Genomic DNA, 27,622 nt, shown 5'->3' on the forward strand with positions numbered 1-27,622 from the left:
TCTATGTGACAAAAGAAACAGATTAATGTTTCTATACCAATCTGTTAGAATTGGAATCCTATACACACCCCATATTTGAAATTTGAATGTAAATTTGAATAAAATGTTACAGTACTGTACTAATATTTCATCCAAATCCAAATCAAATCAAAAGCATGAAAGAATATTGGTGGCTCTCATGTTGAATACACACCCTACTGGTGATTATAGTGGGCTAACAAATCGTGCCTGTACACTTTCAAATCATAATACAATACAAGAACTTGTGGCTTTGAATTTGAAATTCAGCATAGTAAAAGATAAAACTCTTTATGCATAAGTTTTTCCCACTTTACATTGTTTCTTTCCAGTGACTGAAAATGCCATGAATTTGGTTACATCTTACTCTCGTTTCTCACGGGACAGGGAAGAACCCTCCGCTTCACCTGGAGTAGAATGGTTTACACTAGCCTTTGCCTCTGCAACAAATGCAGGATCTGGCTCATGTTTAGCCGCAGGTTCCTTCATTGCCATGCATATGTAGAATGCAATTACCATATTCACCGATATAACGGCAAGGAAACCGCTCAACAATGTCAGAGAATGGTCAGACAAACGAGATGATCCTGTTGCAAAGAATTATGCTCATGTCCAACTTAAAAACGAAAAATAATAATCATCCAACTAAATCACTGGGTAGCTCCACCATCAACACCACATTACAAATTTTGCACCTCAAGGCATAGCTGATAATTTGATCAAAATATACCGCATGTGCAAAAAACGAATATGAAAAATGAAATAATAATATGGAATCTGGAGAAACCCCCACCCCACCCCATGGGCAATAAAAAATAAATAATAATAATAATTAAAAAAAAAAAACCATGGAGAACGGAATAAACTAAGAAGAATCACATGATGCAGCCTTTAAAAGGTTGTCTGGAGAAAAAGGTAAAAAGAATGGGAAGATCAGAACATGGGAAAGGATCTAATACAAGAGGGACTACCAATTTCAAGTGTTGCACTTTCATAAATTGCAAACCTACAGGCTATTTTTTGGCATTGAGCTTATAATCTAATTATCGTGAATACCTGCTTCATAAAAAAGAGAACACTTAATGACTACTTGGAATAGAATGATTAACTCTATCATAAAGATAGCAAAAGAGATTTTAGGTGAATCCAAAGGAAGATGCTCGGGTTGTAAAAAAAGGTGGTGTTGGGATCAAGAAGTTCAAAAAGCTGTTAAAATAAAAAGAAATTAGAATAAAACATAATAAAGTTGTAGAAATATAAAAAACTTTTAAAAGTATAACGAGATAAAAAGAAATGCAAAAAGTCATTAGTAAAATTAAACATAAAGCTTATGATACTTTATATACTAGACTAGATACAAAAGAAAGAGAGATTTATGAACTTGCTAGAGCAAGCGAAAGAAAATGCAAAGATTCAAGTAATTTAAAATGAATAAACAACGAGAATAATATTGTCTTAACTAAAGAAGAAAACGATAAAGAGACACGTGGCGGAGACACTTTTATAAGCTAATTGATGAAAACCAAACAGAAAGTTTGAACTTGGAAGTGAGAATTAAGGAAAAGACTAGAAATAGGAAATTTATTCACAAAATTAGAGTCCTTGAAGTTTCTTAACTTTAAGAAAGATGAAAAGTGGGAAATATATAGGATTAGATAACACACCAATTGAAGTTTGAAAATGTTTAGGTGGGGTAAAGAAAGTATATTGTTAACTAATATATTTAACATTATTATAAAAACCAAGAAAATGTCGGAGGAATGGAGGAAAAACATGTTAATACCTTTATACAAAACAAAGAGAATATTCAAAATCATGATAACTATCGCGGAATTACGATTATGAGTCAAAAGATGAAGCTATGGAAAGGGTAATTGAACAAAGAATAAGATGATAAACAAGGGTTTTAGAGAATCAATTTGATTTTATGCCTGGGCGATCGACAACAAAAGCTATTTATCTTTTAAGATGATTAATGAAAAAGTTTAAGGAAGAGAGGAAGGACTTGCATATGATTTTAATTGACCAAGAGAAAGCTTACAATAGAGTATCTAGAGAAGTACTTTGATGGGTTTAAGAAAATAAGGGAGTATGCAATAGATATACTGAGGTCATTAAGGATATATACGATATAGGAACGACTAGCATTAGGACTATAGGAGGAGAATCTAAGAGATTTTCTAAAAAGAATAGGTGTACATCAAAGTTCTAGTTTGAATCCATATCTTTTTTACTTTAGTGTTTGATGAACTCACTAAGAATATCCTAAACGAGATCCTTGGGTGTATGTTATTTGTGGATGATATTGTCTTAATTGATGAAAGTAGGAGTGGAGTGGAATCTAAGTTAGAACTTTGGAAAACCACTTTAGTCTAAAAATTTTTAGGATAAGTAGGAATAAGATAGAATATATGAAATTTAATTTAAGTAACATATGGAGGAGTATTGGAGAGAAGGTTGAACTTGATAATCAAGAAATTAGTAGCACTAATAGATATTGATATACCCCACCTAGAGGGACTTAAGGCTTGATTTTTTTGTTGTTTAGTAGATTTCAACATCTTGGATCAATTATGCAAGCAGAAAGGGAAATTGAAGAGGATGTAATAATATATAGAGTTCAAGCAGGTTGGAGAAAATGGAGTGCGTCGGGCATATTGTATGATCGTAAAATACCCTTAAAACTAAAATTTCTATAAGACGACTGTAAGGCCAACTATGCTTCATGGTTCAAAATGTAAGGCAACAAAGAAACAACATGTACAAAAGTAAAAGTTGCCGAAATGCAAATGTTAAGTGTTAAAGATGAGTGGTATAGCATTAACAAGTGCATATACACAATAAACTAGGCATAGCACCAGTTAAAGATTAAATAAGGGAGGGGTGCCTTAGATGGTTTGGGCATTTCAAACATAAGCCTAGTAGTGCAACTGTGAGAAGGAGCAAGTTAGTTATTGTTTTTGGCATGAAAAGGAAAATGTTTCTTAATCCAACAAAGGAAAATGCTCTCGATCAGGTAAATTGGTGGCAAAGATTCACCAACCCCACCTAGTGAGACTTAAGGTTCGTTGTTGTTGTTTTTATCAAGCCCATTTGCTGTCAGCTAGCGTAAGCAAGAAGTTTGGGATATCTTTTGTGTTTCTTCCATCAATCATTTAGATCTATGCTATTTCAACAAATTATGGTTTTGAGGGCCATTTAGTATGAAAAAAGATGCTCCTCTAGGAAGATATGTGAAGTGGCTGTGATGATCCACAAGATTGTCCGCATTCTAACTCATTGAGACTATCCAAAAAAAAAATTCTATTTCAAAAGTTCTAGGCCTTGGAAATAGCATCTAATCTAACAGCCAACAAAAACTCCTAAGGTTGGCTTTCTTCCCAATGGAAAAGATGCTAAAGAGAGAAGTTGAGCTCTTTAGACTTTAATGCCAGCCCAACAACACATTGATAAACACTCTGGGGGTGCAGCATAAACAAGGAACTGCGTCCTATCCCTTCAACATGACTTTGAAGGCTAACAGAAGCTGGTCCTCTTCAAAGCTGAGGGACATAATCAGCACAGCTACTAAAAAACTCACCAGCCTATAAAGTTTCAACCTAGAATCCTCCTTTATTTTAAGGAATCGTTGATTTTTTTATGTTATCTGTGGAGGCCTTGGACAGTCAGACACGACTTTAATAAAGTTAGAGATCTTGATTTCGCATTTTCTGCTTTAAATATTTCTAAAAAACTACAAAAAGATAAACCTCAAAATTAGATTGAATTCCAAAAGAATCAATGTTCCAATAGAATTCTAGCTCCCAAACCCACACCCCTTAAAAAATTTCTTGTAGGCGGCACAAGCGATCATCTTTTGTAATAGGTCAAACTAATCCTTTCACCACCTACTCCATACAAAGTGACAGGCATGTCGAGGAGAGAAGAAAATGCCCACACCTCCTTCTGCAAAAAAGAAGCAATCTTAGCATCAGAACATCTTGGTTGCTGGAATTGGGATGGAGTTGATAAATCAATTGCATAGCCATCCGAATATGTGTGCTGTTACTAAGTGAAGACCTCTCAAAATTCTTCAAGATATTCTATGAGTCCGTCAACTTGATATAGTGAGAAAACATCAAACTCCTTAAAGCTTCAAAACACATGCACACACAATGGAGGGACGTAGCCATCAGGCAACCAATAAAACAGCCTTTTCGAGGGATTAGTAATCAATTGCATTTACCAGTTAATGTATCCCCAAATAAACAAACCAAACCTGAATCAACTGTAGAAATTTTTCTTTCTTTCACACTTAGTAATTTTATCTTCCCATCCCTTGTGTATTTACTTCAATTAAGTCAATATGGAGTGTTGAAGAGCAGATCAAACTAATCCTTTTACCATGTGAAACTTGATAATAGCTGTTGGCTGAAATACTATGTCTTTGACAAACCCCAAACCTCCCTTCACAGTCTAGGGTTTCAAGGTGAGAGCGGAAGGAGCAGATGAAGAGTCCGATCAGGTATTGAGCCTAGGATGAGTGATAGTTGGTGGTAACTCTTAATGTCATTCTGGAATTTTTGGACTTAATTACAAAAAAGTGCAATGAAAAAAATAAACACTGCCCCAGTGAATTTATATGTAAATTCCCATGTTTAGCACAAGAATATGAGTTATGTAGCACCAGCTCACCAAGGCAAGGGAAGAAGCGACCAATATATGACCATGACAGGCAAGTCTTATTACGCAATTAACAAGCAGGCTCCCCCTCGAAAAAAATCTTGGCTGACTATCCAGTCCTGTGCAAACGTGAAACAGATGGAGTACCGTGGGGTTCATATACCTCAAAAGAGATGAGTAGCTCGTTGGGTCATGGGGGATTTCCAGCAAGTGGGCTTTTGGGTTTTGGCAAATCCAGTAAGAGTAGGGCTTTATGAGATTTGCAGCTTTTGCTACCTTGTGTGTCATTTGGAATTTTGGATTGAGAGGAATTGAGAATCTTCCAGGACCACACAACTTCTACTAGTTTGTTATGGGATAGGGTTGTGTTTCTTGCCTCTTTTTAGGCTCTCATTCTTTTGGGTTCTTCTAGGAGATATTGCTGCCGGACCTAAAAAGGGATTGGAAAACAGCTCTATTGTAACTGCTCATATATTTTCTTTTGTGCTTTTGAAGAACACCTTCCTCCCCTCTCCTTGTACTTTGTCATTCTGTTAGTATCGTTTCTTTTATCCCTAAAAAAAGAAAGAAAAAAAAAACCACCTCAAAGGGATTAAGGAAAGGCTTAATAGTTTCACCAGAATGACAAGGGGAAAAATCACCAGGATGTCTTGTCAAATCATGCTAGTGGGATTATTGAGCAGATAATATCATCAACTAAGGACAACATTTGTTCCCAATTGATGTTGAGATCCAATAATCAGGATGAAACTCAGATCCAGAGTCATTTTTGTGGCTGATAGGACTCAGGAAATTAACAGTGGTACTCGGGAGGCTTCTCATATTGCTGAAAAGCAAGCTTCTGTGACTAGTTCTAGTTAGGTTGATACTTGTCTAATGGCAATGTATTGGGATCATAGTCGTTAAAGTCACAAGGCACACTAAGGCACTTAAAAAACAGGAGCCTAAGTGCGAAAGTAAGGCGCACATTCATTAAATTTGTGTGTGAAATGCACTACATAATGGATTCTCATTATACTTACACTTGAATTCAAATATACAAAGATATTCATAGTAGAAAGAACGCAAAGAAACGTGACGAAAAGAGATCCTTAAAAGGTAAAGAAGAGGAGGAAGGAAAGATGAGAAGAAAAGAGAAGAGAAGGCAAGGTGAAATGAGAAGTGAAGCACTAAGGCAGAGAAGAAAAAAAAAAAAAAAAAAAAAATTTTAACCTGACAATCAAAGGAGAAAAAGAAGAGAAGTGATGCGTTGAGCCATTGAGGCTGTGGAGCAAAATATCAAATATTTCGAAAAATTTCAGGGACTACACATAAAATAAATTGAGGTCCAGGAATAATTGAGGGAAATTTCTGAAAAATATTGTAGTGGCAAAACAAGACAGAAATTAGATAGTTCTAAGAGATTCAAGAGAGAGAGAGAGTTCAAAGGCCAGAATAGAGGCACTAAGGCAGGAAAAAATCACTTAAGGCAAAAACAAAGTTTAACCTGGTCGTAAAAGAAGAAAAGAAGAAGAAGGCCAAAAAGAAGAAGAGGATGATGAAGAGGTGTGAGGCATTTAGACTGGAAAAAAAAAAAGAAGTTTAACCAGGCCGTGAAAGAAGGAAAAAGGAAATGCGAGGGAAGCAGAAAACAGATCATGAGACAGGAGAAAAATCAAGTTTAATTGGTTTGAAGAAGGAAAGAAAAAAAGAGAGGAAAAAACAGAGTTGAATTTAGGAGGTCTGCCTCACTTAGAGACTGCACCTGACCATAAGGCATGAATCTCGCTGCTCCTCTTAAAGGTCACATTGCCTCAGGTGAGTTTAGGCACTAGTCTCTATGCTTCTGTGCTTGCACCTAGCATGTGTCAAATTTTTGGAGAACAATGCCTTAATCCAAAGACATACGCAATAGTCTCACTAAGGGAGATGCGGCTGATCTCAAAGGGGGTGGTATTTTGTCCACCCCCATCTATCTTGAGGAGGAGGCTGGTGAAAAGGGTTTTGGTGCTCCAGAACTTATGGATAAGATGGGCATGTGGTCATCAAAGGACAATTAGGGTGGACTGTAGCAAGAACAATCTAGAAACGATCCCAGAGTTAGCCAATTTAAAATGCTTTATAGATTATGATAAAAAAGGGTTTGAAAAGAGGCTTTCTGAGTTAGTCGTTTTTTTCCCATTTTATTCTATTTTTTAAAAAAAATAAATGATGACAACTATCTTCATTAACACTCTCACTGGAATCGTATTTAAGTACAATTCAATTCAATTCAATTCAATTCATTTAGAAACCCAGCTACATAGAATGGATAGATTTATAAATGAATAGTATTGAATTCTTTTGCTTGATGTTATAAATGGAAAAATTTTATTGACACATTTTTCTTATTCTATCTTTTATTTGCACTTGTGGTTTGCGCCTTCCCTGGACCCTGCATATGTGGGAGCTTTGTGCACTGGGCTGCCTTGTTTCTTTTTTGCCATTTTTCTTTCTTTCTTTTTTTTTCAAAAGAAGGTTCATAAATAAGGGTATTAATGGTCACCATTCTCATCATCAGACAAGTTTTGTCAAAATTGTGACTCGCAAAATGTACCTTTTTTAGAATTGTGATTCTCGCTAATTCTACTCGCTGCATTCCAAGAGTTGGATTTAACAAAAAAATGTGAATTACAAATTATATGATTTGTAAATCCTTCCATTCCAAGGAATGCCTTCAAATAGTAATTCTTTCCTCTCTTTCTTAGTAATTTTTTTTTCTATAAAAAAGTAAATACTGGCAATAATAGCAATTGCACATAGCCAATCCAACCTATCATAAATTTATCAATCCATTCCCCACTTGCATGTTGAACACATTCCAAACTTTGTGAGTTAAATGAAAGTTTTTTCTGTTTACTACCCCCAAAAAGCCAAGAGAGACAACTTGTGCTTGAGCCCATAGAGACAAGTCATGTGCATATTGGGCTGTACAATCAGTCAGTTCAATCAGTCGGGGGGCAAAAATTAAGAAACCTATATTTTTTGGTTTTGTGGGAGGATGAACTGAACCAGTCTTATTGCCGAAACCGAATCAATTGGTTCAATTTGGCAGTCTTGAAAACCAACTGAACGAACTTCCTCTCCATTGCACAGGCCAGTCTTATAATGCGCACACATGGAGAATTTCAAATTTTGGTTATGCTGGTTTTTTCTCTAGAATCTTACAGTTTGAGAGACAATTTGTGGCACACATATCATCCCTTTGGCACACATTGTATAATTAATGAATATGTGAAAATGAAGGAGGACAGGTTGGAAACAGACATTTCATGGCCATGTGCACTCTCTGGGAGCTCTCCCTGCTTCAGTGGCTGAATGCCCAACTCTAACAGGTCCTGACAAAGCCACCCAAATATGATTTCAACATTTGTGAACACAGTTAAAGCTTGATCTACATCATTGATCCACAACCTAACAGCTTAAGCTTTTAGGTAAAAGCAGTAATCTAACATGGTATCAGCACTGGTTACCAGGAGGCCCAGAGTTCTAGTCATGTTGCCTGCATGTATTATTTGATGTTTAAAAAATTATAGTATTCCCTGTAAAAGGTGCTATCTATCGTGTGTCTATCTCTCCATGGGCTGTTGGGCTGCATGTGGGCAAGTGTTAACTCACAATCTAACAGCTTAAGCTTTTTAGGTAAAGTGGTAATCTAACAAACACAAAAGTTCTAAAATCATCTATATACACGTATCTTCAATCTTCGCTAGAAAATCCCGGCTCAGTAGCTGGCGTCCTGAGAAAGGAGGCTGGAGGGACAGGAGACAGCGGCTGGTGGTGCAATGTCAGAGTCAAGGAGCCATCATAGAGGAAGATGATCTCAGGAAGAAGAGTTTGGCAGCTGTCTGCAATGCAAGTCCTTTACTTCTTTTCCCAACTCAACTCCCAAAGGGCTCGCTGAAGGCTAGGCTGGGCTGTGACTGGGCAGGAGGACAGGGCTTCATGGGGACCGGGGACAGTGGAGCTGGGCTAGTGGGTGAGGCATCTTGGTTTTCAGTACTGACTAAAATTTTATTCTCAAAACTGAAAACCAAACTGACTGTTTTCCAGAATTTGCACCGAATCAAACCGAACCAAATAAACTGAACCTGTTCAGTTCAGTCAGTTATTTCGGTTAAGGCCAAGTAGTTTACAGCCCTCTGTACATGACCTCTTCAGGCCCGTTGGTCAAACTTATATCATTACAGAGCTAACATGAACCAGCAGAAACAAAGGTACTTGCCTAAATAGAGCCCTCCCCCCCAAAAAAAAAAGATAGAAAAAAGGGGGAAAAAAAATAACAATAACAACAAACAAAGCCTTAAGTCCCACTAGGTGGGGTCAGCTATATGAATCCTTTTCCATCAATTTATGCAATCATGGACAATTTCCTTCGACAAATTCAGGGCTATTAAATCCTTAATCAATATCATCTCAAGTTATTTTAGATCTACCTCAACCCCTTCTACTGCCGCTCACAGTAACTAACTCACTCTTCCTCATTGGTATACTATGACTATGTGGCCTACGTTGCAAGCGTTCAAACCATCTGAGTCATCCTTCCCTTATCTTATCTTTTGTAGGAGCTACGCCTAACTTACCGCAAATATGTTCATTTCTTAATGTATCTTTTAACATTATACCACTCATCCATCTAAATATTCTCATCTCAGCAACATTTACTTTTTGGATATGCTGTTTCTTAGTCGCCCAACATTCTGATCCACATATAGAGTCGGGCGACCAGCCGTGTAGGAAGACTCACCCTAGCCATTATAGCGACCCCACCCCCAACTCTAGCTAAGAAACACCCTCCATCCACTTCCCCTTTTCCGTGTGCCCAAAAGCCCGCCCCACCTAGTTTATGAGCTCTTTTCTGATTCCCTCTCATGAGAAGCAAGCCCAGCAGGCTCTTCCTTAATCTGTTCCCAGACAGCCAGCCCTCACCAGGCTGCTGGCATTGCTAAATGCTCCACCAACCTGGTTTAACTCTATGCATTACATCCTTTTCAATTTCTCCTTCAACTTGCATAATAGATCCAAGGTATTGAAATCTACTAGTGCTATTGATTTCTTCATCATCAAGTTTAACTTTGTCTCCGATATTCCTCCTACTATTACTAAAATTATATTTCATATATTCTATCTTATTTCTACTTATCATAGAAGCCTTTAGATTCTAAAGCTTCTTTCCATAATTCTAACTTAAACTCTACATCACCCGTAGTTTCATCAATCAAGACAATATCATCTGTAGACAACGTACACGATGGAACGTCATTTAGGATACTCCTAGTCTCCTAGTCAATTCATCCATCACTAATGTAAAAAGATAGGGGCTCAAAGCAGATCCTTGATGTACGCCTATTGTGATTGGGAATTCTCTAGTCTCTCCACTTATAGTCCAACACTAGTAATTACTCCATTATACATATCCTAAATAACATCAATATACCTACTACATACATCCTTTTTTTTTTTCTAAAACTCATCATAGAACTTCCCTAAGTATCCTATCATACGCTGTCTCTAAGTTAATAAATACCATATACAAAGTCCCTCTTCTTTTCCCTAAACTTTTCCATTAATCTTTTTAAAAGATATAACTTCTGTAGTAGATCTCCTAAGCATCAAACTAAATTGATTTTCTGAGACCTTTGTTTCTAGCCTTAATCTTTGTTCAACTACCCTTTCCCACTATTTCATTATATGACTCATTAGTTTAATTCCACGATAGTTATTACAATTTTGAATATCTCCTTTATTTTTGTATATAGGTATTAAAGTGTTTTCCTCCATTAGTCGAACATTTTCTTAATTTTTATAATTGTGTTAAATGAATTAATCATATAATTCCGTTATCACCTAAGCATTTCCAAAGTTCAATTGGGATGTTATCCATTCATATAGCTTTTCTATTTTTCATATTTTTTTAGTGCAAACTTAACTTCTCTAACTATGATCTTGCGAATAAATCTCATATTTTTAGTCTTTTCCTCATTTTTCAATTCTAAGTTTAAGCATTCTACTTGGTTTTCATTAAATAGCTTACTAAAGGAACTTTGTCATCTTTCTTTTGTCTCTTCTTCCTTAACAAAGACAATATCATCCTCACTTTTTATACATTTTACATTACTTAAGTCCTTACTTTTTCTTTCTCTAGCTCTAGCAAGTTTAAATATATCTCTTTCTCCTTCTTTTGTATCTAATCTAGCATACATATCATTAAATGCCCTACATTTAGCTTCACCAACAACCTTTTTTGCATCTTTTATCGCCTCTTTATATTTTTAAAGTTACCCATGTTTCTACATTTTTGTCGTGTTTTATACCAAATTCTTTTTGTCTTTACGGCTTTTTGGACGTCTTAATCCCACCACCAACTTTCTTTGTTATTGAAAATCTTTCTTTTGATTCATCTAAAATCTCTTTTTCTATATTTCTGATAGAGCTAGCTATCCTACTCCAAAGAGTGTTAGTGTCTGCACCATCATTTAGAGTCCAATCACCATCTTTGATCATTTTATCTTTCCCTTTAGGTTCCACCACCTAGTTCTCTTACATTGGTATATTTTATCCTTTCTCTTCCATTTTTAATACAAATATCTAACATTAAAACTCTATGTTATATGGTTAAGCTTTCACCTAGGATAACTTTACAATCCTTACACGATAAACGATTTACCCTCGTAGTTAAGAAAAAATCCATTTTTTTATTTTGTCCACTTCTAAAGATTATTAAGTGTTCTTCACTCTTCTTAAAGCAAATATTCATTGTAATAAAATCATATGACATAGCAAAGTCTAAGATCTGCCCCAAACTCATTTTTGTCTCCATATCCATATCATCCATGTATCCTTTCATAACCTTTATTATCCCTTCCAATGTGTCCATCAGATCTGCTCCTATGAATTTTTTCTAAGCCTCTAATATGCCTTATATAAATCTATCCATATCTTTCCAAAATTTTCTCTTAAAGTTTTCAGCTAAGCCAATGTGAGGAGCATTAACACTAATGATATTTATTATCTCTTGGCCTAAGGCCATCTTGATTTTTATAATTCTATCTCTTACTCTTTTGACATCTACAACACTATCTTTTAAGTTTTTGTCTACAATAATTCCTACCCCATTCTTATATTTTCCTTTGCTAGTGTACCAAAGTCTAAATCTTGATTTGTCAATTTATCTAACTTTCTCCCCCACCCACTTAGTTTCTAGAAGGCAGATTAGATTAGTTTTTCTTCTAATCATTTTGTCCATAATTTCCATGCTTTTACCCATAAGTATCCCTATATTCCACGTTGCTAATCTAATCCTAGTCTCTTGAACTAATTTCTTCACTCACCTACATCCAAAATAATGGGGGAACCCTCGCATAGTTGACACCATACCCAAGCACCGACATGGCATGTCGTTTCGAAGCAATGACCTAGCCCATCCTTGCCTACTTTTCACTACACCCGGGTGCTATAAGTGCAACACGTCGCTTGTAGGGCACATCCCAAAGAATAATTGGTAAGGATTCATATTATAGATATTTGACAAGTTTTATGGTGGCTGTCAGCTACCTAACGCAAACCTCCTCCTTTAATTGGGCTTGAGACCGGCTGTGTGTGAAAATATAAGGATATTAAGTGCATCACAAGCGGAGTTTAAAAACATAAAAAATTAAAAAATACAAAATAAAATAAAAAAACTGGCTATAAAACATTGATATTTTTTTGCCCAAAACAACTAAAATTGACATCTTCAAGAGACTAGTTTCTTAAGTTGTGGTTTGGTTAAGAGGGAGAAGACCCAATGATGAAATTATAAACCGTAACATTGGCATGTACATGTAAAGTTAGAATAATGATTCCAACATACGTATAATCTGCTTCCATGTTGGAGCGTTTCATTCATTCCAATGAGGATGACTGAATTTAGGAGGGTGATTCCTCAGAGTTGTTCTCCTCTAAATCATTTTTCTCACATCTCCTAAAAGCCCCTTCCCCCATTTCTTTCCCTCGAAATCAAATTATTTGGAAGGCTAAGGTTCCCTTGAAGATTTGGACCTTCATCTGGACAGTGTTGCTAGATAGAATTAATATGCACGCCATGTTACAGATAAAAAAGCCTTGCATGTCGATGAAATTAGGAAACATAACACTAGCATGTATATGTAAAGTTAGGATAATGATTCCAACATTACACATAATCTGCTCTCCATGTTGGATCATTTCAATCCTTCCAATAAGGAGGATTAGAAAATTTGGGAGGGTGATTCCTCGAGTTGTTCTCCTCTAAATCAATTTTCTCACATTTCCTAAAAGCCCCTTCCCCCATTTCTTTCCCTTAGAACCAAATCATTTGAAAGGCTAAGGTTCCCTTGAAGATTTGGACCTCCATTTGGACTACGTTGCTGGATAGAATTAATATGCATAACATTATAGATAAAAAGGCCCTACGTGTCTCTGAGTCCCAACATGTGCATGATGTGTGGTGAGTCCAACAAAACGAATATTTGCACGTTTCTTCATTGTAAGGTGCGATTATGCCTTTGGAATACTCTCTTTCCGCATCTTGGAGAAGCTTGGGCGGTGTCTTGGGATGTGACAATCTTTTGCTAGCAAGCCATAGGGATTTTGGTTCAAGTAGAAAGGGATACATTCTATGGAATGGGGCAGTTTTTCTGATCATTTGGACCCTTTGGCTAGAGAGGAATGCAATAACTTTAGGAGTGTTCATCTTCTCCACGTCTATCATGAGATAAAGTCATATTCTTGGCTTCCTTTTGGGATCATTCTCTAGGTTTCTTTTGGGAATTATCACTCCCTGATCTTGAAAGGAATTGGAGGGCAGCTCTTTTGTAATCTTTTTAGTCATTGATCATTGTTCAATGGGGACACCTTGTCCTCAAAATTTTTGTGCTTTGCGCTGGTTATTAATATTTTTTTTTTCTCTTACCTACAAAAAACTATTGAGATTTTTTATTAAATGAATGACATAACTCGAAGATAGGTCTCTCCCTCTATTTATAACACAAATCAAATACATTCTAATGACCATAATACCTTTACTAACTCTCACTAATTAACATAACACTAACACACTTAATAATAATACCAAAAGACTAAAATGACCATCAACACTCCCCCTCAAGTTGGAGCATAGACATCATATGCTCCTAACTTGTTACAAAGAAATTTAACACGAGTACCCTCTAAAGTTTTGGTAAACAAATCAGCTAACTGCTTATCGGACTTCACATATATGGTAGTATTGTGGTAATGAGCTTCTGTACAAGTTTCTCTTGAACAAAATAGCAATCATCTTCAATGTGTTTCGTATGCTCATGGAAGACTGGATAGGTGGCAATATGAAAAGCAACTTGATTATAACTCAACTCCATAGACTGAGAATGTGGAAACCCCAATTCTTCCAACATGCTCTTAACCAAACAAGTTTGCATATAGTGTTAAGTCATAGCTATATACTTTGACTAAGCACTTGACCTAGACACCACAATTTGTTTCTTACTGTTCCAAGAAATCAAATTACCACCAACCAAGATACAACACCCAATCGTGGATCTTCGGTAGGAAGGCAAACTTGTCCAATCTGCATCTACATATCCCTGAATATAAGTGTCAACCTAATCTCAATATAAAAGATCTTTCCTAAGTGCACCTTTGAAATATCTCAAGATGCAAATTACTGCATCCCGATGACTTGTCCTCAGAAAATCCAAAAAAATTGATTCACAACACTTGTTGCAAAAGATACGTCTGGCTGAGTGACTATGAGATAATTCAACTTTCCAACAAGTCTCTAACATCGTCTAGGATTAGGTAACAAATAAAGAACATACCTTCTCTGCAACAAAACAATTCCATACGAGATCTAGATACTTCTATACCAAAAATGTATTTTAACAATCCCAAATCTTTGTTTGAAACTTAGTTTGTGAAAAATGTTTTTAAGGCTTTGATACCTTAATCATAATCACCTGTAATAACAATATCATCCACATACACAATAAGAAGGATCTTACTCGATGAAGTATGATAATAAAACACATAGTGATTCACTGCACAACATTGAAGGCCAAATTCAAGTACTACAAACTACAACACTGAATCGACCAAACTATGCTTTGGAGATTGTTTTAAACCATATAGTGCCTTCTTGAGCCGACACACTAAGCCAGACTCCCCCTAAGCAACAAACCCAGGTGGTGGTTCTATTTAGACCTCCTCCTCAAGATCACCATGCAAGAAAGCATTTTTCACATCTAACTGATGTAGATGCCAGTGACAAGTGGTATCCAAAGAGATGAATAGACGTATGATGTAAATTTGGCAACTAGGGAGAAGTGTCGAAATAATCCAAACCATACACTTGAGTATACCCCTAAGCAACAAGACGTGCCTTCAAACAAGCCACAAAACTATCAGGGTTGACTTTCACTGTGTATGCCTAGAGACAACCAACCACAAACTTGTCAGGAGGAAGAAATACCAAGAGTCTCAAGTATCATTGTCCTGTAAAGCATTCATCTCTTCAACCATGACATTCCTCTACCCAAAGTGGGCTAAGGCTTCCAAAACAAATTTAGGAAAATGGCAGTAGATGATAGAGTAGTAACAAAACTATAATAGGAAGGTGATAAGAAGTCATAGAAAACATAGTTGGAGATGGGATGTTGTGTACACATGCGTTTACCTTTTCGAATAGCAATCGGGGGAAATATGATCATTAGATGATGGAACTGAAGGCGTTAGTAGTAGAAGCTAGAGGGAACTCTCTTCCTTGGAGCCGCCGTCGTGAATAAACTTGCAAATTAGGATGATCGAGATGATGAGAAAAACTCAAACTACATGGAGAGACAAGTGGTTGATTCAGTAAGGACAACAACCTATAATCAAAGATTAGGCAGAGGAAGAGACTCATTGAGATCAGAAGCACTTAGGGACTGAGTGTAGTAAGTTGAAGACTCAAAGAAGGTAACATCTGCAAAAACAAAGAAGCAATGCAGAGTAGGACTATAACAATGATATCACTTTTGAGTATATGACTAGCCCAAAAAGACACATTTTATAGCATGGATCCAACTTATCCGCCTTGGAAGTTAGTTTATGAACAAAGGGGACACCCAAATATGCAAGGAGGTAGAGAGAATAAGGGTGAATTAGGAAAGAGAAAGGAATAGGGGATTTTACCCCGGAGGATGACATCTTATTTATAAGATAGCAAGTAGTAAGTATAGCATCACTCAAACACTTTAGGTGCATGCATTTGATAAAGTAAGGTGCGAGTAATATCAAGGATATGTCTATTTTCCCTCTTAGCAACCCCATTTTGTTGAGGCATGTGGGCACAAGATGATTGATGAACAATACCAAACTGAGTCATATACATAGTGGATTGAGTATTGAAATATTCTTTAGCATTACCACTCCAAAGTATTCAAACCGGCAAACCAAATTGAATGTTTATTTTAGAACAAAAGGCACAAAATATATGAAATAACTCAAAACGATCTTTTATTAAATATAGCTAAATCATCCTGCATCCACAAAGGTTACAAAGTACCGGATACCCAACTTGGATACAACTCTACTAGGACCCTAAACATCAAAATGGGCTAACATGAAAGGGCTTGCAGCCCGTTTATTGACTCAGGTAGCAAAAGGGACACGATGATGCTTTCCCAACTAACAAGACTCACAATCAATACTAGACACAGAACTCAAATCAGGAACTAAACAGTTCAACTTTTCCAACAAAGGATGACCAGGTGATAATGAATTTGGAGAGGTGTAATCGCCATTGTGTAGGCCGTAGAAGGAGATAGCAGCTCAAAGTGATAAAGTCCACCAACTTCACGCCCTCTGGCAATCATCTTCCTTTTCTTCAAATTCTGAATAACCACAGAATCAGGGAAAAATGTTACAAAACAATTCATGGATATGGTGATCTTGCTAACAGACATAAAATTGAAAGGAAACTTGAGAATATACAGAACCAAAGGAAGAGAAATAGAAGAAACGGGATTTACAATCTCAATTCCCTTAACGACAGTGGTGGATCCATCAAAAAGAGTAACACAAGGTAAGTTTTCAGGATACTAGAGAATAAAAAAGAAATTAGGTATACCTGTGATGTGATCAGTTGTAGCAGAGTCAATAACCCAAGGACTAGGACGAGAAGTACTGGATGACAAACATGATGTGGGATTACTTGTTTGGGCAAGAGATGCAATGGGAAGAGAAACTTGTTGTTACGATTTATACTATTGGAACTTGGAATATTCTTCCTCTGACATAGATATAATATGTTGCCCCCCACTTGGCCCCAAAGATGTGGAGTCGATGGTAGCTATATTGGCAACACATGCAGGTTTATTGTAGAGTTCCAACACTACTTAGTAGTATGATTACCTCGTCCACAATGAGTGCAATTCCGAGGAATGCCTCTACCTCGTCCATCTCTACCATCACGATTGCTTGAACCACCTTGATAACTTCTATTAGTGTTTCAAAAGGCATTTTTGAGGCGCAACCCTCGATGCGTTTTGGGACAAAACGCCTCAAGGCATATGTGTAAAGGCGTAAATCCAAGAAAGCGTTCACCTCAGCCAACAAAGCGTACGCCTCAACCAAAAAACCACGCTTTTTGATACCTCATAAGCAAGGCATACGACTTTCAGTATTCCTGGGTTAAAACACAATTTTATAAGTCTAGAACCTAAAACACACGTAAACCCTATCCTCCCTCTCTCTCCTGCAAAGCTTTCTCTCCTCTACTCAAACGCCGATGCCTGACGAAGCCTTCGCTCTCTCTTCGAAGCCTGGACAAAGCTCGACGAAGCCTCTGCTCTCTCTCAAAGCCTCTGTTCTCTCTTTCGAAGACTCAACAAAGCTCAGCGAACCCTTTGCTCTCTCTTTTGATGAAGCCTATGCTCTCTCTCGAAGCATCTGCTCTCTCTCTCTCTCTCTCTCTTAGCATCTGCTCTCTCTCTTTCGAAATCTCTGTCCGACGTGTCTGAGTTCTTTATTCATCTCTCATGTTTTTGTTTTATATTTTAATTGCTTAAATTAAATCTTGCTGCACCTGCTACAATGTCTAAAGCTGATTCCAAGGGGCAAAAAAAAGATTTTGTTTGGAAATACATAAAAGAAGTTGATGGAGAAAAATATTTTAGATGCAAATTTTGTGATCAACGTTGCAGTGGGACTGTCACAAGGTTTAAACATCATTTGGCTAGTACAAGGAAGGGAAAAACCTTGCCCAAAAGCCCCTCAAAATGTGAGTAATGAGTGCAAGAATGCTCTTGAAAAATTCCAAGAAAAGAGGGGTAAAAGAAATGAACTTCTTGAAGAGATTGGGCAGGGTCCATGAGGAGGGAGTCAAAGTGCTAGGTCCAATGTTGGAGATTTTGAGCAACAAAATAGTGGGAGTGGCCAAACTCCTAGGGCTAGAGGTCCAATGGATAAGGTTTCATTTTCACAAACCAAACAATCCACTTTAAACTCAAAATGGAAGAAGGAAGAAAGAAATGAAGTATGTAGGAAAGTTGGCCGTTGTGTGTTCAACAATGCTTTACCATTTAATTTAATGGATGACGTATATTGGCATGTTATGGTGGATGGAATTGCTAATTATAGGTCAGGCTTCAAGCCTCCAACAATGCTTTACCATTTAATTTAATGGATGACGTATATTGGCATGTTATGGTGGATGGAATTGCTAATTATAGGTCAGGCTTCAAGCCTCCATTTATGCATGAGATGAGGACATGGATCCTTAAAGATGAAGTGAAAGACATCAATGACATGTTATAAGACCACAAAAATGCTTGGAAGGAATATGGATGTTCTATCATGATTGATGGATGGACTGATGGGTGTTCAAGGGTCTTGATTAATTTCCTTGTGAATGGTCTTGCTAGTAAATGGTTTTTAAAATCCATTGATGCTTCTAATTCTATAAAAATGGTAATTTGTTGTTTAAGTATATGGATGAGGTGGTTGAGGAAGTTGGTGTGGAGAATGTTGTGCAGGTGATAAATGATAATGCGAAGAACATGATAAATGGTGGAAAAAGGTGGAAAAAGGCTTATGGAAAAGAGGGAGAAGCTCTATTGGACTCCATGTGCTACACATTGTTTGGATCTCATGTTGGAGGATATTGCAAAATTGAAGATCCATGCAAGCACAATCCTAAAGGCAAAGCAAGTTGTAAAATTTATTTATAATCATTCCTATGTACTTGCAATGATGAGAAGCATTTCACCAACGACAAAGAACTCATCCGCCCTACAGTGACGTGCTTTACTACTACATTTTAGACACTTCAGAGCATTTACAAACAAAGGCGAGGCTTTCAATTTATGTTCGCTTCGGAGATGTGGTGCACTTCTACATATGCAAAAATGCATGAAGATATAAGGATTCGCTCAATAATTTACTTGACCAACATTTTTGGCGTCACGTGGCGTATGTTATCAAGAGTGTTGTCCCTCTTGTGTGTGTTCTAAGGGAAGTTGATTATGAGGAAAGACCAGCCATGGGGCTTCTCTAGGAGATGATGGATTCAGCAAAGGAAAAAATTGCTGCAAATTTTTCTAAAAATTAGAAGAAGTATGGACCCATTTGGAGAAAAATAGATGATAGATGGACTCCATAACTTCATCACACTTTACATGCTGCGGGATATTATTTAAATCCCCAATTGCGTTATAAGGAGAACTTCTCTAATTGTGATGAAGTGAAGAAAGGACTATTTGAATGCATGGATAGAATGTTGACATATGAGGAGAGGCTAGCTGCAGACATCCAATTGAATTTGTTTGATAATGCACAAGGGGATTTTGGGACTCGAGTGGCTGTTGACTCCAAAATGTTAAGAAGCTCAAGTAAAAATAATATTTCAGTAAAAAATAGTTAATTAGTAGTACTCTATCCTTGTTTCTTCTTAGAACTTAAAACTCAAACATGTTCTTTTTTATTTTGTAGCTAATTGGTGGAAGCGTTTCAGGATAAAGACCCCAGAATTGATGAAATTTGCTATTCATGTTCTCAGCCTGACATGTAGTGCTAGTGGATGTGAGAGGAATTGGAGCATATTTGAGCAGGCTCTTAGTTCTTACTTCTTACAAATGCCATGTTATTATGGTTTCACTCAAATATGAAAATATCTTCTAATATCTAAAAATATAAATGGATTAAACTCAATTGTAGATTCATACGAAAAAGAGGAATAGATTAGAGCACAAAATATGAATGCTCTAGTTTACGTCAAGTACAACACCAAACTGAGGGAGAGAGCTACAAGAAGAAGAAGACAAAATTGTGATCCAATATTGGTGCCAGAAGTACCTTCAGATGATGAATGGATCACAGAGAAGGAAGAACCTATCCTCCCAAAAGATACTTCTTCGGTTGATGATGAAAATGTCCAAGATGTTGATGCTATTAGAACTTTGCCCGTGGTACCTCTTGAAGGAGATGATGCTCAAGCAACACAAGCTTCTGATAGCTCGCATTCTAATCTTCCTAGAAAAAGGAAGATTAGTGATTATTGTGAGAATTTGAGTACATACATATCAATAGTCATTTTTGAATCTACTAATTTATAATTCTCCATTTCTCCTAACTCCTAACCTATAGCTTTATTGAATATGTAGGCCCTCAAGACAAAGGCAAGAGGCCAACATTGGAAACAATTGAGGAAGACAATGATGTTGAAGTGGGAGAGGAATTTATTAGTGGAAGAACTCCTATTATAGATGATTATGATGAAGATGAGGACGTTGATGAAGATCTTGATAGTTCCCTTTGAACTTTGTTAATTAAGATTTACTAGAATCTTAGAAATTAGAATATTGGATGATGAGACATTGTGATGTTGTAATTTGGCTTTTTCTCTTCTTTTTGAAACTTATGGCTTATTTTTAACATGCATTGTTTGAGTTGTTAGCTAAAATTGGCCTATATGATACTTAAGAATTATTTTTTTATTTTTTTCTCCATTATTCTAACATTTTTCTCATTTTAATACTATATATATAATTTTTTTATTTATTAATTATTTTAAAAAATACAGTCCCAAAAGGCTTATGCTCGCCTTGCAGAGGGTCAAATGCCTAGCCTTACGCCTTCGCCTTTTAAAACACTAACTTCTATAGTTGTTTGGTAGAGAAACCATGCATGGCAAAGGCTGTCCTCTCAGAGCCAAATGCAAGAGCAAGAGAACGTGTGCGTAAGGAAGCACAAAGGAGACGAGAATAAATATCAACAAATGATGGCAACTCTGCATTACTAAGTATCTAGGACCGACTCTGCCTCAAACTCAGGTTTCAAACCCGCTAGAACTCAAAGAACTGTCATTTGCTCCCTCTACTTTTGCATCTCATGAACATCGAAAGTTATTGTTTGCATGATGTTAAGCTCCTCATGAATACATTTCATTTCTCCAAAATAATCTGTAATGCTCTTATCTCCCTATTGTAGCTTAAAATACTTCTAGTGTAAATCATACACACGTGTAATGTTACTAGAGTACAAAAACTAGGCATAATCCCAAACCTCCTTACATGTATCTAGATGCATGTACATCTGTGCAATTTGGGGCTCCATCAAATTCCACAAAGGGGAAACAATCAAGGCATCTTCCTGAACCCACACTTCTTTTCTTTCCTCATTAGAAGGACCAGATTGGAACAAGTGATTTCCAAATCTTGCTAAATAAACCCGAATAGCCTTAGACTACTGAACATAATTCTTCCCATCCAACTTTTCAGTTGTTATTTGTGGCAGCAATGAAGGAAACGGATTCATAGATTCCGTCCTAACACTCACAAACTAGCAGCCACACCAATATCAAACAAGAACAATCAAAACTAACCGGGACAACCACAAACGAGGTGAACCACTGAAACAACCATGGACAATGTGAACCACCTACAAACTGATATTACACTGCCACAGCCTCACAAATCAACTTATGAATACTGCCACTGCTCCAAGAGACTCACAAAGAACCTTTACAAACAATGAACAACAACTAATGGATTACCATGAGTGCATGGTTGAAAATGGTAGCATCTTTGAGCAAAAATATGCCCAATGGCTTGGTAATATGGTCTAGGGAAGGAATCAGAACATTCTGGAGAAACAAAATTAGAAAAAGGTGGCGGGAATCACTCTCATGCGCCAGCACGTGGAGTTGGGACTGCCGGAAGTCAGCCATCGCGTGGGTGCATGTGGGAAGGTTTCCAGCGATGGGATTTTGCAGGGTGATGATTCAAAGGATTCTATTTTTGGCTACATGGTTGGTTTTGTTAAATAATGAAGGGTTGTGGTGGTTCTGAGAAGCGCAGCGATGGGAGGGTGTTTTCTGACGGTGGCTGAGAGTGGATTGGTGATAGGATTTAGGTTGGATCATGCTTGATACCATGTTTAGATTTTTGATTAAATGAATGGCCTACTCAAAGATAGGTCTCTTCCTCTATTTATAATATAAATCAATACATTCTAATGACCATAATACCCTTACCAGCTCTCACTAATCAACATAACATGAACACAATTAATAATAATACTAAAAGACTAAAATAACCATTAACAAAAACATTAACCAGAGTCTGCACCATCATTGTTCCTCTATAGCCAAACTAAAATTGCTAGTTTTTTTATCAATCACAAAAGGAGAGTAATTAATTGAGTTTTATAAACAAGTAATTCTTAATCACATGGAATTCTCAATCAAAAAGTTAACCACAAATCCTACTAGAAACTTGCAAAAGCATGAAGAAACAAGACAACCCTTTTATATAGGAGGCAAGTTAGGTATTTAGGTTTTAAAATCCCAGCCACAGGTCATGATACATAATTAGAGATAAATAAATTGGATGGCTTTCAATTGATTACTCAAAGCAAGAGCAATTGCCTACCCTCACATTAAATACAGAGTTGGTACAGGATCTGACATTTTCCTCTTCTGTGATGATTAGCACCTAGCCATCTCATGGACCACTTTGGGACTCACCTCCCAATTGAACTTGAGCTCCCCCCAACTTCAAAGTTGGGGACCACTATTCAGATCAATCAGTAGAAATGGCAAAGAACACCGTCCACCAAGATCCAGCACCTAATAGACCTCACTACATTCTGCCCAACCATAACCCAGAAGAGTCTCACCTACTGGGCCCCTAACCCATCTGGCAAATTCAACCTCTCCTCTGCCTATGACAACTAGAGACCATCTTGATACTGCTGACCGGGTTAACTTCATTCCACAAGAAAACCCTCAGATCCAATGTGCAAACTCTGCGGCATTGGGATTGAACCAGGGATCACTTATTCTTTCAATGCACTTTAACCTCCAAGATTATATGATGGATCCAAGCTGCACTCAACATCCCCAAAAGACTTGCTAACTGGGCCCAATCCGCACAATGGCTGGCTTCACTGGGCTCCTTAACACCTGAAATCCTCTGCAAGCAAGCTTGGAACACTACACTCTACCACACTTGGCTATCCACAAACAAGTTGCTATATAACAAGTTACTCCCAACGACAACTCCATTATTCAAAATATTGCTGTAGAATTGAAAAGCCTAGTTTAGTCCCACGCTATCTCACAATTTGCTTCTTGCTTCTTGCCTCCTGCCCCCACTCCCCCTCCCCAAAAAAAGAGGATAGGTTCCACCTCAAAGTGACGGAAGAAAAAAAATGGAGAGAGAGAGAGAGAGAGAGAGAGGAAATCTCTGCCACTTCCTAACCAAAAATTTTCATTATTTGGAATTTTTGTTCATAGCCTGAATTACTAATAAGTAATCTGACTTATAATAATATTTAACAGTACCTAATATAATATTTTTTACAAAAAAAGATGCATTACCTAAAGTACTTTTAACCATACATGATAACAAACAAACAAAGATCACAGAACACATTAATTGCTAGCTCATGCAATGAAAATATCATTTAATGTTACTAAATTACAACTCCAAGTTTTTGGTGGGCATCATTATGTAGGAGGTCACGTCAAGGCTAAGACCAAAAAAGGCGTCACAGGAAATGTCCGAAAAGACACATACAACTATCAATTAACAAATAAACAAATAAAAATAAAAATTACAGACCCAAGTGGAAAGGAATGGCAAGATATGATTAGGGTGACAAAAGCTAAATGATCCATCAAGGCTTCAGTGGGTTGAGTGACAGTGAAATCACCAATGGAGGTGCACTGTAGTTTAGGGGCATTTTCATCAGACTGTGCAAATAAGAGTGAAAATTTCACTTGCATAAGAAGTAGCTGTCATTGGGGAAGAAGTTGTATCAATGGGTATTCAAATTAGTTAAATAAGAATACTGGGAAATATATTATGGTTGTACAGTTAAAAAAACACAATTAGTGCTACCAGCGTAAAATTGATGCAATAATGAAAATAGAATCCAATTCTATTGGGAGCAATTAAAATAAGCTTACCAGGAAATAAGTTGTGGTTAAAACCATATAATATCGAAACTGGAGCTACCCACATAAACAATGATGCAATAAAAAACTTTTTTATGACTCCTAACATTACTGCACCAGTCTGCAAAGAAATAAAAGACTAAATGCTGTGAGAAGAATGTTAAGGCACTATACCATTGAATTAGTGAAGTACAGTCAATTGATCACAGTCACACATGAGAGAGAGAATCATTGCATAGCCAATGAACTTAAATAATTTGTTGTAGCATGCCATAATGATCATGATCAAATACAGTTCCAATGAATAGCTCCATATTACCGCATCAAGTCCATAATTCATATAACCAGAACTATAAATGCATGTTTTTAAACAACAACAACAACAACAATAGTGATAACTAGAAATGTATGCATGAATAAAAGCTAAAATTGTTCACGTTGCCAACTTTTTCCAAAGATGAGCTGAATTTATTTATAGGCTCAAGTTTTGATCATTTGGTCTAAAAATACATCTCAAGGTTCAGACACCCTGCTTTGGGATTTCAGGTGGATCTATAAAGCTAAACAAAGAAAATGACTCAAGTGCTGGTTTCTTGTATTTGGGATTAAAACATTGTTATATATGAGTTATTATAACATCACTGATGCATAACATGTGTACGCTTTCTCAATAAAATTGTGCTTCTACTAAATTACAGAATCAGCAGTTCAGCACTAGTTGATGTTGAAGGGTTCAAGTGAAGAGCTGGAAACTCAACTTATATAGGATTAATACCATTCAAATATTTGTAACATATCACAACCAGCACATACCAGAGCAGAAAAAGTTAACTCTTAGATGTCGTGTTTTTATAAAATTTTATGTGATTATTGTTATATGCATATAAAGAGGTAGGTTTTCATCTTCAAGAAACACTTCAACAATCATAAAATAAAAAGAACGACCACCAGAAAGCTAAAATACAAATGAGAACCTCCGAGACTTGAGAATATACATTTTACCAAAGACAGTGGTACTAAATAAGAAGTGCTCTGTAAGTTCAAAGAACGGTGGCATACATCTTACCATGGATTTGAACACTACCTAAGAGCTCCAAATAAGCTTCCTCAATAATCATTAATTTATACACATTTATGCTATCATACAATGACAAATCTGAATCTAATCTAGATCTGGCATAATCATGTGAAGGCTTGTCTGTAAAACAGATCCTACTTTAAAGTAATAAAAATTCATATTGAGACATAGATATTCTTGAAAAGGATTTAATAAAATATTTACCTACCTGATAAAACATGTAAAAATTAAGTCAAGCATAGAGAGCTCTACCATGCTAATCATTTCGACTCCAGACATTTTTTTGGGAAGTATGATATGGCTGAGCATCAATAATGCAAGTTGTATACAGAATTCATCTTCATATGATATGGGACACATTGCCCAAAATTCTAGAGAGAAAAAAGAGCGATAATGTTGAGAAACACAACTTCTTAAAAGGTACAACTGACCATAACTTTATAAGAAAGCAGAGAAAAAATATCCCTACACAGTTTTACATATTAGAATTGTTTTGTATTACACATATTTTACGTTAGAAATTCTACCTTCAGCCCCATTTCCAAAACTGACCACAACTTAATAAGTGTTAGATTACCACTTTACCTAAAAGCTTAAGCTATTAGCTTGAGGGCTAATAATATATATAAGGCCTTAACACTCCCTTGCAAGCCAGCCTAACAGCATGTGGAGAGATAATCAGACAATAAACAACATCCATTATAGGGAACAAGATAATTTTTAACAAACAAAAAATAAAAACAAGAGTTGAACCTAGGACCTTCTGGTAACTAACTTGGATACTATATCAGATTACCATTTTACCTAAAAGCTTAAGTTTTTAGGTTGTGGGCCAAAAATGTATATTAAGCTTTAACAATAAGAATGCAGAGAAAAACATAAAATAACACTACATAGTTTACCTATTTGGAATTGATTCCCATCACATAGCTTTTACAAAGGAAATCCTACCTTCAGCCCAATTTCCTATCTTCTTTCCCTTGCCTTGTGAATCTAAAATATATCTCTATTTTCAGGAATCTAAAAAGAACACATTTTTGCTAATAGATCAGCCACCAAAAGCAATTTACAATGGAAAACAGAACATTAAAAATAAAAAATAATAATAGAACAAGGAGCACATCCACCTCATATTTTGCGACATATATAGCATAAATATCTTAATAAATGTTTTTGGCAAGCAAATTGAATAATTTGAATTTGAAACAGCAGAAGAGAATGCAACCCAAACATTACCCATAATAGAAAAACAACATTCATCAGTTTCAGAATAAGCATCCTACCAAAGGTGGCACAATAAAACAACACACTAATCATAGTCACCTCATTTGCCCTCGATCCTACAACCTGCATTCTCTAAATGCCAATGCCTCCTATGATCCACAGCCGCCTTGACATACCCATAAATCAAGGAGTTCCATGACTAAAAATCCCCTCCGATTAATTCAACTACTTCCCGCACCAAATTTAGGTGTCCATACTTCGCATTCAAATCCGGCATGGCAACCCAGGAAACCAAGTTCACATTTGGAATTTTATCAAACAACTCATGTGCATACACTATGGCCCCCATGAAAATAAAGCAGGTGAATTAAAGAATTCTGAATTAAAAAAGGCATGTTAAATGGTCGAGTGAGACCTCTACTCGCAGCATTTCAACAAAACTGATAATGCTTTATTGGGCACCTCGCTTTCAGATAATCGCTTATAAGCATGTTCCAATTAAAGACTGTTGAATTGGATAATAGAAGGAAACACGACACGAATAATTAATGTCGCCCGTCTCAGATGTTTAGGGGATGAAGTTGAAATTCTAACGTGTTTGTGATCAAAACTCTTAATGAACTGATGAAAACCAGTAAAGAAATCACAAAACAAGACGACGATAACGATGACTTAGGGATCTTTGCCGTAGTAGAATCACAAAATGAGAAGATAATGATGACGATGATGATGATTTAGGGTCTCTGCGAAGAAGAAGAAGAAGAAGAAGAAGAGAGTTGAGTAAATATCGGAGAGATGAGGAGAAGGGAGGGACAGAGATCTGAAGAAGAAGAAGAAGAAGAAAAGGATAATAATTACCTGGATTGGATCTAGGGCGTTGATGCGAGCACGAAGATGACAAAGCAGAGTGGAGTGACACAATCTGAAAAAATAAAATAAAATAAAATAAAATAAAGTAGAACATAGCTACTGGAAAGACAACGCAGACCACCCAGAAGAAGAAGATGAAGAAGAAGCAGCTTACCGCAGAAGAGAATAGAGAAGAGGCGGCTGTGCGTGGAGACAAGAGGGGGTGTGGGCTTGGGAAATTAGTGTTATTTGGTTGTTTTAGAAGAACAAAAGTTTTCAATATAGATGCAGATGCAGCACTGACAAATTATAATTAATTT

The 27,622-nt window shown here is 36.6% G+C and overlaps 1 protein-coding gene across 9 annotated transcripts; it reads right to left on the bottom strand.

The window, feature by feature from the left end:
* Window positions 1–74: 74 nt before the first annotated feature.
* LOC131164697 (uncharacterized) lies at window positions 75–27,622 on the bottom strand. Of its 9 annotated transcripts, none has more exons than XM_058122098.1 (6): window positions 27,478–27,610; window positions 27,312–27,375; window positions 26,132–26,222; window positions 25,482–25,600; window positions 24,164–24,272; window positions 75–605 (listed from the first exon to the last, which is right to left on the bottom strand). In XM_058122098.1, exons 4-6 carry the CDS (start codon window positions 25,587–25,589, stop codon window positions 382–384), a joined length of 441 nt encoding a protein of 146 aa, XP_057978081.1. In that variant the 5' UTR covers window positions 25,590–25,600; window positions 26,132–26,222; window positions 27,312–27,375; window positions 27,478–27,610; the 3' UTR covers window positions 75–381. The 9 variants fall into 9 exon arrangements, with proteins under 9 accessions (XP_057978081.1, XP_057978078.1, XP_057978084.1 ...); XM_058122095.1 differs by having other exon boundaries at window positions 26,132–26,249; XM_058122101.1 differs by lacking the exon at window positions 26,132–26,222 and having other exon boundaries at window positions 27,478–27,622.

The sequence above is a fragment of the Malania oleifera genome, chromosome 9 (genome assembly GCF_029873635.1).
Source record: "Malania oleifera isolate guangnan ecotype guangnan chromosome 9, ASM2987363v1, whole genome shotgun sequence".
NCBI classification, from domain to species: Eukaryota; Viridiplantae; Streptophyta; class Magnoliopsida; order Santalales; family Ximeniaceae; genus Malania; species Malania oleifera.